A 16,380-nucleotide genomic window follows, 5' to 3' on the forward strand; every position below is an offset into this window, starting at 1 on the left:
AGCCAGGCATAGTGGTGGATACCTGTAGTCTCAGCCACTCAGGAAGGAGGCAGGAGAATCGCCTGGGCCCAGGAGGCAGAGGTTGCAGTGAGCTGAGATCGTACCATTGCACTCCAGCTTGGGCTACAGAATGTGACTCCATCTCAAAAATAAAATAGAATAAAATAAAACAAAACAAAAGCCATCTATGGATAAAGAATTGTTCTGGGGCTTGGCGTGGCGGCTCACACCTATAATCCCAGTGCTTTGGGAGGTTGAAGCAGGACAAAGACTTGAGCCCAGGAGTTTGAGGCTGTAGTGAGTTCTGACCATGCCACTGCACTTCAGCCTGAGAGACAGAGTCAGACCCTGTCCCTCAAAAAATTTAAAAACAGATTTTAAAAAACTGTTTTGGAACCTCCTCATACTTGAAGAAAAAAATTCTTCTCGTACAAAGGCTTTTCTCTAGATTTAATCTTGACTCTTTTATCTTTCTTCATAAGATCTACTTTTAATCTTTTGTTCTTTTTTGAAAAGATAGTATTTCTTTTGTATTTGTATCCAGCCAATATTTTTTTATCCTATATTTGTGAACTGGCAAAATAAAATATAAGTTGTTTAATTCTGAGCTTCTTTTCTTGAGACAGGGTCTTGCTCTGCTGCCTAGGATGGAGTACAGTGGTGCCATCAAAGTTCACTGCAGCCTCAATCCCCTGGGCTCAAGCAATCCTCTCACCTGAGACTTCGAAGTAGCTGGGACGACAGATGCACACCATCACACCTGGTTAATTACAAAACTTTTTTTTGTAGAGACGGGGTCTCACTTTATTGCCCAGGTTGGTCTCAAACTCTTGGCCTCAAACAATCCTTCTGCCTAGGCCTCCCAAAGTCCTGGGATTACAGGCATTAACCACCATGTCTGGCCCTAATTCTGCTTTTAAGAACTTTTAAAAGTTTAAAAGAAATTCTGCTTATAAGAATTCTCAAGATTTACTTTTACCTGTAGATACTGAGAAAGCTGGAATAGTTCCTGAGAGTACATACTTGGAGTGTTAGCAGCAACCTAGAAACAAATGACACAATATCAACAGAAAACACTTCATAAAAAACATTAAACCAATTCCTTGAAATGTCTACTTACTTAAATATGCAAAATAACTGTTATTAAAATCACAAATTTATAGCACAAAGGCAATATAGCCTTTTAAGTTTTTTCTTTTCTGATGGAAATAAAGCCTTTTCTTAATCCAGAAATAAAACCTCCTAAATCAATAGATCCACATATTTTCCCTTTAAAATTCATCATTAAATAGTTCTTTACTATTTTAACAAGCCTCATTCATTTAGAAGTAGCCATCTTCACAATGGTATTTTTATGTGGTATAGGGAAGGCAGGGACATGAAATACAACACTTTGTCCAGTGGCCTGAGGCAATGTTTCTTTAAATCCATAGGTAAGTTTTAAGCAAAAAGATGGGAAGTAATGGTGTTTAAACACTGTAAGTCATAGTCAAACTATTTAGAACTCAAGAGTATTATAAGGAATATCTTCTATAAGGGTTTTTTCAAGGTTGTGGAATATAGAACCACGGCATTATTTAAAAAGAAAAAAAAGAGGAAGGGTCGGGCGCAGTGGCTCATGCCTATAATCCCAGCACTTTGGAAGGCCGAGGGAGGTGGATCACCTGAGGCCACGAGTTCGAGAGACCAGCCTGGTCAACATGATGAAACCACGTCTCTACTAAAAATACAAAAAATAGCCGTGTCACACTACTGCACTTCAGCTTGGATGACAGAGCAAGACTCCATCTCAAAAAAATAAATAAATAAATAAGAAGAAGAAGGGCTGGGCGCGGTGGCTCACGCCTGTAATCCCAGCACTTTGGGAAGCTGAGGCGGCCAGATCACCTGAGGTTGGGAGTCCAAGACCAGCCTGACCGACATGGAGAAACCCCGTCTCTACTAAAAACGTAAAATTAGCAGGGCGTGGTGGCGCATGCCTATAATACCAGCTACTCGGGAGGCTGGGGCAGAAGAATCGCTCGAACCTGGAAGGTGGAGGTTGCGGTAAGCTGAGATTGCAACACTGCACTCTAGCCTGGGCAACATGAGTTAAACTGTCTCAAAAAAAAAAGGAGTAGGAGGAGGAGGAAAGAAGGAAGAAGAAGGAAGGAAGAGGAAAAAGAAGGAAGGAAGGAGGAGGAGGAAGAAAAGGAAGAGGAAGAAGAAAAAGAAGAAGAGGAGGAGGAAGGAGAAGAGGGAGCAGAAGGAGGAGGAAGAAAAAGGAGGAGGAGGTGGGAGGAAAAAGAGGAAGAAGGAAGGAAGAAGAAGAAGGAAGAAGAAGACAGAAGAAGGAATAAGTAGGAGGAGGGAGGAAGAAGAAAAAAAAACAAAGAAGAAAGAAGGAAGAAGAAGGATAAAAAAGAAAAGAAGGAACAAGAAAGAAGGAAGAAGGAAGAAAGAAGAATAAGGAAAAAGAAATAAGGAAGAAAGAAGGAGGAAGAAAAGAAAGAAAAAGGAAGAAATATGAGGAGGAGGAGAAGAGGGAGAAAACAACAAGAAGGAAGAAAAGGAGGAGGAAAGAAGAAAGAAAAGAAGAAGAGGAGGAGGAGCAAGAGGAGAAGAAGAAGGAGGAAGAAAGACTACTGGGTTGCTGTAATATTTACCCCTATGTGTTAGCTTATTAATGATGTTATAGCACCAGTCCTTATTAAGCTTGGGAAGTATACTTTAATTAATATGCTGACTAGAAAGCAGAGAGTTGGCATTATTTCTTAAATTTACTTCTAAATTAGCAGTACCATTATTTACTTCTGAATAATTCTCGGTATTGCAGAAGTTGATGATTAACCACTTTTACTTCTAAAAAAGGAATCTAACAGAGAACTTCAGTTTCAAGCAGGCTTTCACTCTTCATTCAAATGGAGGAAAAATGTAAAATATTTTTTCCACTAGTTTAGTTATTGCACTAAGAAAACTAGACTCCCACATTAATGTCAAAAGATGTATTTTGGGGGGCTAATTAGCAATGATACCTATAATTGAATAAACCATTATTTCTGAACAAAAGAAAAATGCTTTCTAGCAAGCAATTACTGCAAAGTTTCTGATCAGATCAGGTAAAAAGTAACCCTTAAAGACAACAAAAGAACAATTTTTGTAAGCCTGTATTTCTGTATTACCTCCCTGTATTGGTAAATGTTGAGTGAACTATTTAGGTAGAAACTTTAACATATTTCTAGACAGAATTGTATCTCAGAATAAAAAGTAACAGCGAATACTCCTCATCCCTGGCTAGACACAAAACAGGTACTCCTCGTTTACACAGTGAATAATTTAACTGAGATAACAAAGCCTTTTTCTGAAGAAACATCCATCTTAGATTCTCCAGCTATTGAAGATCAGAAGATTATAATAACTATAGAGCTATATGCATTCTACATATTTTGTTACAAAAGAGAAATAAATTTCTAGGTAAAGCATATTAAAAACAAACATTTTCAAAGCAACACAGCTGAGTCAGTTTGGAAAAAATAATCATTAGCAACTTACTTTGTCAACAGGACTTGGTAATGGTGCATGGATGACACTGAAAAGTAAAATTTAGAAGTTTTATCTAATATCCGGACAATAGAGGAAATAGAGTATGAGAGCACCAGAATATCTTATACCACAAAGTTTATACATTTGCCTTCATGTAATTAAAAAAAAGTGAACTATTTTTCAATTCTTTATAAATGTATAAAATTCTTAGAAAACAAAAACATGTAAACCTACCTTGTACATATCAATATATTTCTAAAAACAAATTCCAAATCCAAAATGTATTAAATGCTCTTTGAGGGATATGAATTACTTGATTATAAGAATTTCTATACAGAAAAGGAGTACTCTATCCTTTTTCGGCTAGGTGTGGTGGCTCGTGTCTGTAATCCCAGCACTTTGGGAGGCTGAGGCAGGAGATCACCTGAGGTCAGGAGTTCAAGACCAGCCTGGCCAACATGATGAAACCCTGTCTCTACTAAAAATATAAAAAAATTAGCTGGGTGTGGTGGCGCACACCTTTAGTCCCAGCTCCTCGGGAGACTGAAGCATAAGAATCGCTTGAACCCAGGAGATGGAGGTTGCAGTGAGCCAAGATTGTGCCACTGCGCTCCAGCCTGGGTGACCAAGTGAGACTCCGTTTCAAAAAACAAAAAAAAATATTCTCCCATTTTCAATTTTGAAATATGTAAATTATGTTCTTTTAAAATTAAACATTCCTATACAGAAAGTCTTAAAAAGCAAAGTTCTGGAAAGCAAGGTTATAATTTGGAAACTTGTTCCAGTGAAGAACAACTTTAATCAAAACACTACTATTCCTCTTCTCTACCCAGCCACCTCAGAAACTGACTGAAAACTTAGATGTATGTATGAAACTGAACTCAGTGTTACACTTTAAAACAAAACATTAAATAGATGGCACTAATTGATACTAGTTGCCTTGTTGGCCTGATAACTACTGCTGACAAAAAGGTAGTATAGCAGCTCAGAAACTATACTGGGTCCAAAATCTAGCTCTACCCACCAGCTGAAAGGCAAATTGCCTAATCAATATAGGTCTCAGCTTCCTCATGCATAAAATGAGATAATGAAGTCAGGTGCAGTGGCTCACACCTGTAATCCCAGCACTCTGGGAGGCCAAGGTGGGCGGATCACGACGTCAGGAGTTCGAGACCAGCCTGGCCAACACAGTGAAACGTCATCTCTACTAAAAATACAAAAATCAGCCAGGCGTGGTGGCACGTGCCTGTAGTCCCAGCTACTTGGGAGGCTGAAGTGGGAGAATTGCTTGAACCCTGGAGGCGGAGGTTGCAGTGAGCCGAGGTCATGCCATTGCACTCCAGCCTGAGCAATAGAGCAAGACTCCATCTCAAAAAAAAAAAAAAAAAAAAAAAGGGAGCTAATCATATAACCAATTCCATGGAGTTATTGGGGGTATTAAATATATTAATATGAATAAAGAGCTTAAAACAGTACTTTGGAAATAGGACTTTATCGCTACTATTACTCTCATGAGAATATAGCAGCTAAGGAAGCTGGAGTCCCTATTTTATTTACAAGGCCCTGTAAGATACTGCTAGGTGTGTTGGCGGTGAGTACAGGGGACTCAAAGCAAGGCTACCATGCATGACCTCTACCAGCTGCTAATCACTCCACATCCTAGAGGCCATTCTTGTAATGGCTAGCTTGGAGGTTGACTGGGTAAAGTTCTTAGACTGAACTGACAAATCATATGTAAGCTGCTGAAAAACTGATCAGATGTCAGCTAAAAATAGGAATAATTTTGATCCCACCTTAATAACTGCAAACACTGTAAGAACCGGTCTAATTCAACTAGTCACAAAAACACTAAAATGCTGAATAAAATGGAGTATTAAGGACCAGCACCCACCTCCCTGCTGAGCACCCATGATACAGACTTCATTGAGCCTACATAAACTTTACTGTCCTTCTTTGATTATACATCTGTGTTCTCAGGAACTATGACCTATTCACCTGTATATCCCCAAAGCCCATCACCAGGCCCTAACAAAGTTGGTGCCTAGTAAAGATTTTTTTAAAATTATGTACAACTTTACTCCAGAAAATTGAAATAGGCATTTTAAACAATAATTTACTTTTCTTGAATATAAAAAATATTGATTACAGAAAATTTATGAAGTAAATCATGAGGAAATAAAAATTACTGAATGCCAACACTCAGAGAGAACCATTGTGGGTATATATCTTTTTCTCTGCAGATATGCACATATAGTGAAATGAACTTAAGAATGTCTAAATGCCAGATCATTTGAGGTTAGGAGTTTGAGACCAGCCTGGCCAACATGGTGAAACCTATTTCTACTAAAAATACAAAAACTAGCCAGGCGTGGTGGTAGGCGCCTGTAATCCCAGCTACTTGGGAGGCTGAGGCAGGAGAATCACTTGAACCTGGGAGGCGGAGGTTGCAGTGAGCCGAGATCACACCACTGCACTCCAGTCTGGGCAACTGAGCAAGACTCCATCTCCCAAAAAAAAAAAAAAAGTCTAAATAGAAACAAATGGTACAGTAGGGATTTTTTTTTAATTCCCCTTTCTTAGTGACTCAAGTATAAAATCTTCTGTTCTTACAACAATCTCATTAATAAACAAAGGGCTAAAAATCCGGCAACACATTCCATAAGTGATATACATTTGTATTTTACAAAAACTATCCTGTATATAAGTATATTCTGAAGTATGAATAAAGTTCATGTGCATATACAAACCTTAACAACGAAATGTGGAAAATGAAAATAGTTACTTAGTGTTAGAGTGGTGGGATTATACGCAATTTCTGTTTCTTTTGTTAAAAATTTAAAAAATTTTTTTATTTTGGAGACAGAGTCTCACTCTGTCACCCAGCCTGGAGTGAAGTGGTCTGATTTCGGCTCACTGCACTCCGCCTCCTGGGTTCAAGCTGTTCTCGTATCTCAGCCTCCTGAGTAGCTGGGACTACAGGCGCTCACCACCGTGCCTGGCTAATTTTTTGTATTTTTAGTAGAGACGCGGTTTCACCCTGTTGACCAGGCTGGTCTCAAACTCCTGAGCTCAGGCAATCTGTCCGCCTCAGAGTTCCAAAGTGCTGGGGTTACAGGCACGAGCCACCTGCCCCAGGCCTCTCTGTTTCTAATCATTAGAAAATGATTGGCCCAGGCACAGTGGCTCATGCTTGTAATCCTACTAGCACTTTGGGAGGCTGAGGGGAGTAGATCACCTGAGGCCGGGAGTTTGAGGCCAGCCGGGCCAACATAGAGAAACCCCATCTCTACTGAAAATACAAAAATTAGCCGGACATGGTGGTGTGCACCTGTAATCCCAGCTACTCGGGAGGCTGAGGTAGGAGAATCACTTAAACCTGGGAGGTGGAGGATGCAATGAGCCGAAATCATCCCACTGCACTCCAGCCTGGTTGACAAAAGCAAGATTCTGTCAGGAGGGGAGGGGAGGGGAGAAGAGATTATTGGCCAGGCCTCTCTGTTTCTTATCATTAGAAAATTATTGACCAGGTTTCTCTGTTTCTTATCATTTAAAAATTGTTGGCCAGCTGTGGTGGCTCAGGCCTGTAATCCTAGCACTCTGGGAGCAGAGGTGGGTGGACTGCCTGTGCTTGGAGTTCAAGAGCAACCTGGGCAACATGGTAAAACCCTGTCTCTACTAAAAGGAGAATTGCTTGTTCAAAATTCATCTTCTCCAGAAAGTTAGATTATGTACAACTAAATTGGCAGCAAAAATTTAAGTGATACTAATATTTAACCATATAAGAAAAGCCAAACAATGAGAAGGAAATGGGCAAAGATGAAAATTATTACAGAAACACAAAGGACAGAGACACAATACATTGCAAGTGACTTTGAAAAAATTCACAAGTTTTACTAGATGGAATCTGAAAACACACATGATTCCTTATGTAACTGTTCAAAGTTTTCAAACTGCATGAAAGAAAAATCTCATTATCAAATACAAACATCAAGGTCTTTAAGAAGCAATATATCATTAGTTGATTAATAGTTACTCATTTCTAAAACCTTAATTCTTGACTCTTAAAAGCTAAATTATATTAAACTTCCTAAAGTTTATTTTAATTTTAATAATTAAGCTGTAATTGCAAATAGAAAACAGATTGTTTTAAATTTACAGTATTACTTCATATGCCAAGGACTAAAAAAAGGAAAAAGAAAAATGAATTAAAATGTTTTAAAACCTATGTATGCCATTTTGCTTCAGATATCTTGAAAAGTAAACAAACAAAAGTAAGTAGCTTCTAACAAGCGTAAAATAAGTGATTCTACTGAAAGCACAGACCAATACAGTAATGGGTGGGCCTCACTCTGCTTAATCTTTCATTCTCACTTTCCTATTCAATGCTTTACTTCTCCTTCAATTTATTGCTTTCTCTTAACCTCCTACCCTCAGATCACTGTCTCTGTTTTTGAAAGACAGGAAAATATTATGTTGGGTATAAAAACAAGCTTCTAGCACATTCAAGGCTTTCCCCACAAATAAAAAATGTTAAGTTTAAAGATTGCTTAACTCCCTTCAACACTTCATCATAATAATCTCTGAAAAGCCCAAGATCAAAATGTACTTACGTATGCTGCTTTTAAAATCTAGATTTTATGGGTAATTTTCCCCTTTCAAATGTCTGCCTCTAAACGACCTTTACACTCCTTCATACAGAAAGTAAACAGGACATTGGAAAAATCTTCAAAAACCTCCCACCAAAATAAGCTACCAACTATATTGATATCCTCAAGGTCTTATAAGATTGTGACACTGGCATTAATACCAGAAGTGATCACAGTTTAAGAAGTCCTATATTAAGTGAAAATAAAAAGGAATGAAGCTATCACTTACCAATAACTTATATATTTGAAACATTGTGAAAAACAACTAATTATCCATCAAAATATAAATTAAATTTGGAAACAAAATAATCTTTGCCTCTACTACATTATTATTTACTAGAATTGCAACTAAAGCAAAAAAGCAATTTAAACTTAAGTGTATTATATTCCAAAAAGTACTAATCAATTTTCTAACATTATGTAAATAGTCCTAAAGCAGGTATTAGCAGTATACTGTCATCTAGAATATTAGTACTAAATTCTTTACAGTACTAAACTTCACAAAAACTTCACAGTACTAAATTATACTCACTCTGAGCGGAGCCGGGCTTCCATACCATCTGGTAGAAAAAGTTTTATTGTGGAAACAATACACCCATGGGTAACTGGTTGAAACAAACAAATAATATGGATGAAATAATTGTTTAAAAATATAAAACTTCACACCTCTCATATCTAAACACAGTTTATTCTTAAAAGTAACAATTTCTCAAAAAGAAAATAAAGCTAGTGGTTTAACGACAGTATTATTACCCTGGAGAAACTCATCTTGTCCATAATGAATCACAATTGCAAGGCAGAAATAAGGACAGAATTATTTTGAAAAGTGTCTTCATCTCCAATTCTATAATAACAGTCAATAAAAGGTCAGTTGAATATATGGAAATAAAATTGTGAGGGGGAAATACACTTTTCCCCATCTGTCAGTATCAAACATAAGTCTGACTATTCCCAAATTTAAAATATAGCTCTTATTCCAAATCTTCCTTTCCCCAACCTATTACATACATAACCACACCTCACAAAACTCTAAAGTTCTGCATAATACAGTTGAGAATATGCCACTCAATCCCCCATTTTATGGGTGAGAAAACCAAGACCTCAGACAAGTGAAACTGCCTCCACAATTCTCTGCTATTAAGTATCAGAATTGTTTGCTAGTGTCTCGTGTTTCTATTTCAATATTTAAAATTTTTGTTTTGTTTTCTTGATAGTTGTTTCTTCCTCTACCCCCAAAATGACATCAATATAGTCCCTTTGTAGACAGCTTCTTACTGCTGCATCTTACTTCCTCTTTTTCCTACTGAAGATTTTAAGAGACAAAACTACCGTAAGTAGCACTTGCACAGTTTCCCTATATGTGGGTTTAATTTTAAAAAATTGTTTTCTGGTTTGAAAGTTGATGGTTTTTTATTTCTCTTTTCTCTATTCTTCAAATACTGTATTGCATTTTCCAGAGTTCAAATAATTATTTCACTAAGCTCTGATTAAAAACTAATGCAGGCTGATGAAAATACACTACATCATGATTAGGGGAGTGGTGGTTATGAGACCATATACATTTGTCAAAACTCACTGAATTGTACATGTAAAATTGTGTTATACGTAAATTATATCTCAACAAAACTGAATTTTAAGAATAGAGCTAATGTTGGCCGGGCATGGTGGCTCACACCTGTAATCCCGGTACTCTGGGAGGCCAATGTGGGTGGATCACCTGAGGTCAGGACTTTGAGACCAGCCTGGCCAACATGGTGAAACCTCTCTACTAAAAATACAAAAATTAGGCCGGGCTCGGTGGCTCATGCCTGTAATCCCAGCACTTTGGGAGGCTGAGGCAGGCGGATCACCTGAGGTCAGGAGTTTGAGACCAGATTGGCCAACATGGCAAAACCCCTCTACTAAAAATATAAAACTTAGGCCGGGCGCAGTGGCTTACACCTGTAATCCCAGCATTTTGGTAGGCTGAGGTGGGCAGATCACCTGAGGTCAGGAGTTCAAGACCAGCCTGGTCAACATGGCAAAACCTCTCTACTAAAAGTACAAAAATTAGGCCAGGCATGGTGGCTTATGCCTGTAATCCTAGCACCTGGGGAGGCTGAGATGGGAAGCTCACCTGAGGTCAGGAGTTCAAGACCAGCCTGCTCAACATGATGAAACCCCGTCTCTACAAAAATACAAAAATTAGCCAGGCATGATGGTGGGTGCCTGTAATCCCAGCTACTCAGGAGGCTAAGGAAGGAGAATTGCTTGAGCCTGGGAGGCAGAGGTTGCAGCGAGCCAAGATCGCGCCACTGCACTCCAGCCTGGGCAACAGAGCGAAACTCCATCCCAGAAAAAAAAAAAAAATAGCCGGTGTGGTGGCAGGTGCCTGCAATCCCAGTGACTCGGGAGGCTGAGGCCAGCAGAACTGCTTGAGCCTGGGAGGCGGAAGTTGCAGGGAGCCGAGATCATGCCACCGCACTCTAGCCTGGGTGACAGAGTGAGACTCTGTCTAAAAAAAAAAAAAGAGCTAATGCATTTGGGGGTATTAAATGATCAGGCACACTAATCATCAAGATGATATTATAAACATGAAGTAATATAACTGTCATCTGGAAATGCACATTAAAATTAAGAAATTTAACACCATGTATTCAATATTGATTTTCATTACTAATTGATTATATAAAAGTGCTAACACAGATCAAGAACCATCTATTGGCAGGTCACAGTGGCTCACACCCATAATCCCAGCGCTGTGGGAGGCTGAGGTGGGAGGATCACTTGAGTTCAGCTTGGGAAACATAGCGAGACCCAGTCTCTACAAAAAATTTAAAAATTAGCAGGGTGGGGGTGGTGCACACCTGTACCCAGCTACTTAGGAGGCTACGGTCAGGGGATTGCTTGAGCCCAGGAGTTAGAGGCTGCAGTGACCCATGATCACACCACTGCACTCCAGCTGGGTAAGACCCTGTCTCAAAAACAAAAACAAACAAACAACAATAAAAAACAGAACCATCTACTGGCAGTCTTCTAAACTCTGCCCAGCACAATAACCATGGCCATGAACCACTGGGCTCCTTCATTCCTGTCTGACCTCATCCTCTATCCTGCTACCACGGATATCCTATACAAAGCCAAGCTACCTGCAATCTCCAAGCACTTTACCTTTCACAGCCCCATGCCTTTTACACAGGCTGTCCCTTCTGTAAGCAATGTTTTTATCCTCTCGCCTGCATGACCATGTGCTACTTAGTCTCCAGGCTCAGATTTTCTAATTCCTTCACCAAAGCTCAGTATCTGAGTAAGATGTCCCCAGAGCCTTCTACATCTATTTCTTAAAACATTAAGCACATTACATTGTGAATATTTATCATTTACAGAAACTGCTGTCTCACCAATTAGATTCAACTCTTTGAGGGCATCAAGGATTATCTGCTTCTCAATTTAAAAACCTATGTACTTAGCAGAGTTATCTGGTACAGAAATCATTTTACTGAAGATGTTGAGGAACATGCCTGCTTAGTATTTCATAGCTCCCACTACTCCTGTGCAAAGATGTTTCTTACTTTTAAGACATTAGGGTTCATTTCTATTTGTAGGAACCACCTAGCTTTCTCCTTTCCCAGGCAAAAGACAGAAGAGACAGATTTTTTTTTTTTTTTTTTTTTTTTTTTTTTTTTTTTTTGAGACAGAGCCTCTCTCTGTCGCCCGGGCTGGAGCACAATGGCACAATCTCGGCTCACTGTGAGCTCCGCCTCCTGGGCTCAAGCCATTCTCATGCCTCAGCCTCCCGAGTAGCTGGAACTACAGGGGCCCACCACCACGCCTGCCTAATTTTTTTTTTTGTATTTTTAGTGGAGACGGGGTTTCATCGTGGTCTCGATCTCCTGACCTCGTGATCTGCCCGCCTCGGCCTCCCAAACTGCTGGGATTACAAGCGTGAGCCACCGTGCCCGGCCAAAGAGACAGATTTCTCTCATGATAAATGAATTTCTAGAGGATGGCTCCTCGAGAGATTCACTATAAATAGCCTACAATAAATACAGGAGCATGATACAACATGAAGATCCAGCAATACCTACACTTTAATTTGGTAATAAAGTTGTTTTTTAAAAAAGAAAAATAAACAAGTTATAGAATAAAACTATAAATAAAACAGGTTGCCAGAGGTGACAACCTGTGATATACATCAGTAATTCTGTTGTTCAGACACATTACCCTGAAGTTCAGCAAATGAGCTGATGCACAAATCTATGAGATGAACCAAGGGCTAATACTGACTGGGCAGTACAGAGTTGCTGTACAGTTGTAGGCAGTTTAAAACACAAAAACAAAAACAACCCATGTCTGACTAAGTTGACGATCTAGTCCAGTCAACCATGCCTTTGGTGTGATTTTTATGACAACTAGATATACACAGGCATAGACATGTTATCCTTTTGATTTGCAACAGGCAAGTAATTAAAGCAACCTGATGAAAATGTTTTGTTCTAATACTTGTATTAATCAACTATACATAGCAGCATTTCCCAAAATGCTAGCAAGCGTTACAAAAAAGGATCTGAGGGTCTGATGACTTTGGGAAATGCTTGGTTTAAAAGAGATTTAGGGGCTGGGTGCGGTGGCTCACGCCTGTAATCCTAGCACTTTGGGAGGCCGAGGTGGCCAGATCACAAGGTCAGGAGATAGAGATCATCCTGGCTAACACAGTGAAACCCTGTCTCTACTAAAAATACAAAAAAATTAGCTGGGCATGGTGGTGGGCACCTGTAGTCCCGGCTACTTCGGAGGCTGAGGCAGGAGAATGGTATGAACCCAGGAGGCAGAGCTTGCGGTGAGCTGCACTCCAGCCTGGCAACAGAGCGAGACTCCATCTCAAAAAAAAAAAAAAAAAAAAAGGGCCGGGCACGGTGGCTCAAGCCTGTAATCCCAGCACTTTGGGAGGCCGAGACGGGCGGATCATGAGGTCAGGAGATCGAGACCATCCTGGTTAACACGGTGAAACCCCGTCTCTACTAAAAAATACAAAAAAAAACTAGCCGGGCGAGGTGGCAGGCGCCTGTAGTCCCAGCTACTCGGGAGGCTGAGGCAGGAGAATGGCGTAAACCCGGCAGGCGGAGCTTGCAGTGAGCTGAGATCCGGCCATTGCACTCCAGCCTGGGTGACAGAGCGAGACTCCGCCTCAAAAAAAAAAAAAAAAAGATGGATGAAGATTCACAGGACATTTTAAAATTTATTCAACCAATATGTTCCAGGTTATGTGTGGAGATTCTACAGTGAAGACAGACACACTTCCTACTCTTGCACAGCTTACAATTTAGTGAGGGTGGTAAACATACAAAAGGGATGAGTACAGGGGCATGGAGTGGGCACCTTGTCCAGCCCTGAGGATCAAGAAAGGTTTCTAGGCATAGGAAAAAGCGTGTGCAAGGGCTTGAAGGCCAGGTCTATTAGGAGGAGTAAAAGTAATTCAGTGCAGTTGAAGCACAATGCCAAAGGAAGATACACCATTGACTTTGCTCTTAATAGGCCCTTTGTTCACAGGGGCTTAACTAAGAAAAAGATATTGGTGATGAAGACCTGAAGTAAAAAGCTGACTGAAGTTACATGTGTTCATAGAACTAAATGGCCCCAAGCTTTGCAACAGAGGGTTACTGTAATAATGTGTGACCCAGAAAACTCATTCTTTGAGCAGTTTGTGGGTCCAGGAAAAGAGGAGTGGCCAGTGGTTAGGTTGCTAAACCTCAGCTTTCTCACTTTCTTCCTTTCTTTTAAAAAATCTATTAGAATGTCAGCTCTTTGTTTACAATAATATTTTATCAGTATAGAGCAGCTTATGTGTACATGCCTGACCACCGAGTTTTCTCCTTGAAGCCATACACAAGGAATGCCAAACATCAAAATCAGATTGTTGGTGGGGTCCAGTGGCTCGAGCCTTTAATCCCACCACTTTGGGAGATTAAGGCAGGAGGATCACTTGAAGCCAGGAGTTCAAGGCCAGCCTGGGTAACACAGCAAGGCCCCGCCTCTATAAATTAAAAAAATTTAAAAAAGATTGTTTTGGATTGCTAAGAATAGAAGTGACACTAATAGGAACCGATATGTTCAGTGGCATTAGGTTCATGTTACCTTTTTAACAAAATCCTGATATACACAATCGTACATATTATATATACTCTTTCTGAAATTTTTAACATATATACAAATTAGTTTATATAAATACATAAATGTCCTACATACTGGGTGATTTTTTAATTGTAGTTCTAGTAACCTCTCCCTTTTAATTTGGCTCCCTCTTCTCCTCTATTCCTTCCTCCCTCCCACCCACACTCCTGGACGACTCACATTAAAGATCTAGAGATATATATGTCTAACATATATGTATTTATAGGGATTGGTGAGACTATTTTAAATAATGAAATTATAAAAACAATTGATTCTTTCTTTACTCAACATTATACTTATAGAATCCCTGCAATTCACATAATTTTAATTCATTATTTTTAATACCTGTACAATGGGGAGGTTTAAAATTATGCTTCCATTGTTTTTAGTATGATACTCACTGATGCCAAAAACATCCTTTCATAAGTCCTAACAAACCATCACTCACATATATACAAATGTACTTTATTATAAGTGTATTCAAAAGCACTATATAGTATTGTTTTGCAGGCATTCATGCTTTCTGTAAATGGTTACACTATACAAATCCTTCAACAGTTTGCTTGAGATAAAGTTTGAGATTTATCTTTGTTTATATATGCAAATTTAGTCCATATATTTTCACAGCTATATAGTATTTTGCTATTTTTTATTCTATTTTACTTAACATTTTTATTTTACTTAGTTTTCTCTTCATCCTATTTATTTAGAGTTTTTATTAGGAGTAACTCCTAAATTTGATCAAATGCCTTTTCAATATCTCCGGTTATTCAGTGACACAACTACTGGTTATACAGTTACATGGTCTTTCTACTTTAGTTTGTGGATTATGTTGATAGATTGCCTGATACTGACTCATCTTGGCATTTCTGGAATAAACCCTACTTTGTTGTTTATCCTAGTTTTATTTCTGGATTTAATTTACTAATATCTTTTGTTTGTTTTTAGAGACAAGGCTGGAGTGCAATGGCATGATCAGGGCTCACTGTAGCCTCAACTTCCTGGGCTCAAGTGAAGCGATCCTCCCACCTCAGCCTCTGGAGTAGCTGAGACAAGTGCATGCTACCATGCCTACAGCTAATTAAAAAAAAAATTGGGGGCGGGGAAGCGGGTAGAAACAGTGTCTCCCTCTATTGCCCAGGCTGGTTTGAACTCCTGGGCTCAAGGGCTCCTCCTACCTCAGCCTCCCAAAGTGTTGGGATTACAGGTGGGAGCCACTGTATCTGGCCTAACAGCATTTCAGCCTTTTTTTTTTTTTTTTTGAGACAGGGGCTGGCTCTGTTGCTCAGGCTGGAGTGCGGTGGTACGGTCATGGCTCACTGCAACCTCTGCCTCCCAGGCTCAAGCCATCCTCCCACTTCAGTCTCCCGAGTAGCTGGGACTACAGGCGTGCGCCACCATGCCCAGTTGATTCATGCCCAGCTGATTCTTTGCATTACCTCATCCTTTTTATCAATCAACACCTAATAACTCTCTTTAGGAAATGCAAGCCAAGAAGACAGACATTCCTTGGCGATAAAGACAATGTAGTCAAATTCTCTTCTTCTCTATGGGTTACTCACAGCCGGGGTTCCATTTAATTCTTTGCTTTTTGGTAGAGATGGGATTTCACCATGTTGCCCAGGCTGGTATCAACCTACTTGGCTCAAGCAATCCACCTGCCTCAGACTTCCAAAGTGCTAGGATTACAGGCATGAGCCACTATGCCAAGCCCTGGCCTAGTATCTTAATTGAAAATTTTCATCTATTGTTATAAATAAAATTAATTATAGTTTTCTTTTTTGTATCTATATCTTTATCAGATTTTCACATTAATGACACGCTAGGTTCTTTAAAGGATTCTGAAAGCTTTCCATCTTAATGTTTGGAATTACTTAAATAACACAGGGTTTATCTATTTTTTAAAATAAGATAAAATTCAGCTGTAAATCCCTCTGTTTCTCGTGTCTTTTCAATGGTGAATCTTTAATAACTTTTAAGTCTCTTTCAAAAACAATCAGTTATTCAAAATTTTCCACTTCTTGAGATAATTATGCTAGGAAAACATCAATTTACTCTAATT

The 16,380-nt window shown here is 39.3% G+C and overlaps 1 protein-coding gene across 4 annotated transcripts in view; it reads right to left on the minus strand.

Annotated features, from left to right (window-relative positions):
• Positions 1-16,380, minus strand: part of SLMAP (sarcolemma associated protein) — a 179,904-nt gene that overhangs the window by 82,450 nt on the left and 81,074 nt on the right. For all 4 annotated transcript variants that reach the window (XM_025375703.1, XM_025375702.1, XM_025375701.1 and 1 more), the window contains exons 3-5: positions 8,701-8,773; positions 3,532-3,568; positions 980-1,042 (exon numbers count right to left, since the gene is read on the minus strand). In XM_025375703.1, coding sequence (XP_025231488.1) covers positions 980-1,042; positions 3,532-3,568; positions 8,701-8,773 — 173 coding nt within the window. The remainder of the gene's footprint in view (positions 1-979; positions 1,043-3,531; positions 3,569-8,700; positions 8,774-16,380) is intronic.

The sequence above is a fragment of the Theropithecus gelada genome, chromosome 2 (assembly GCF_003255815.1).
Source record: "Theropithecus gelada isolate Dixy chromosome 2, Tgel_1.0, whole genome shotgun sequence".
Lineage (NCBI taxonomy): Eukaryota > Metazoa > Chordata > Mammalia > Primates > Cercopithecidae > Theropithecus > Theropithecus gelada.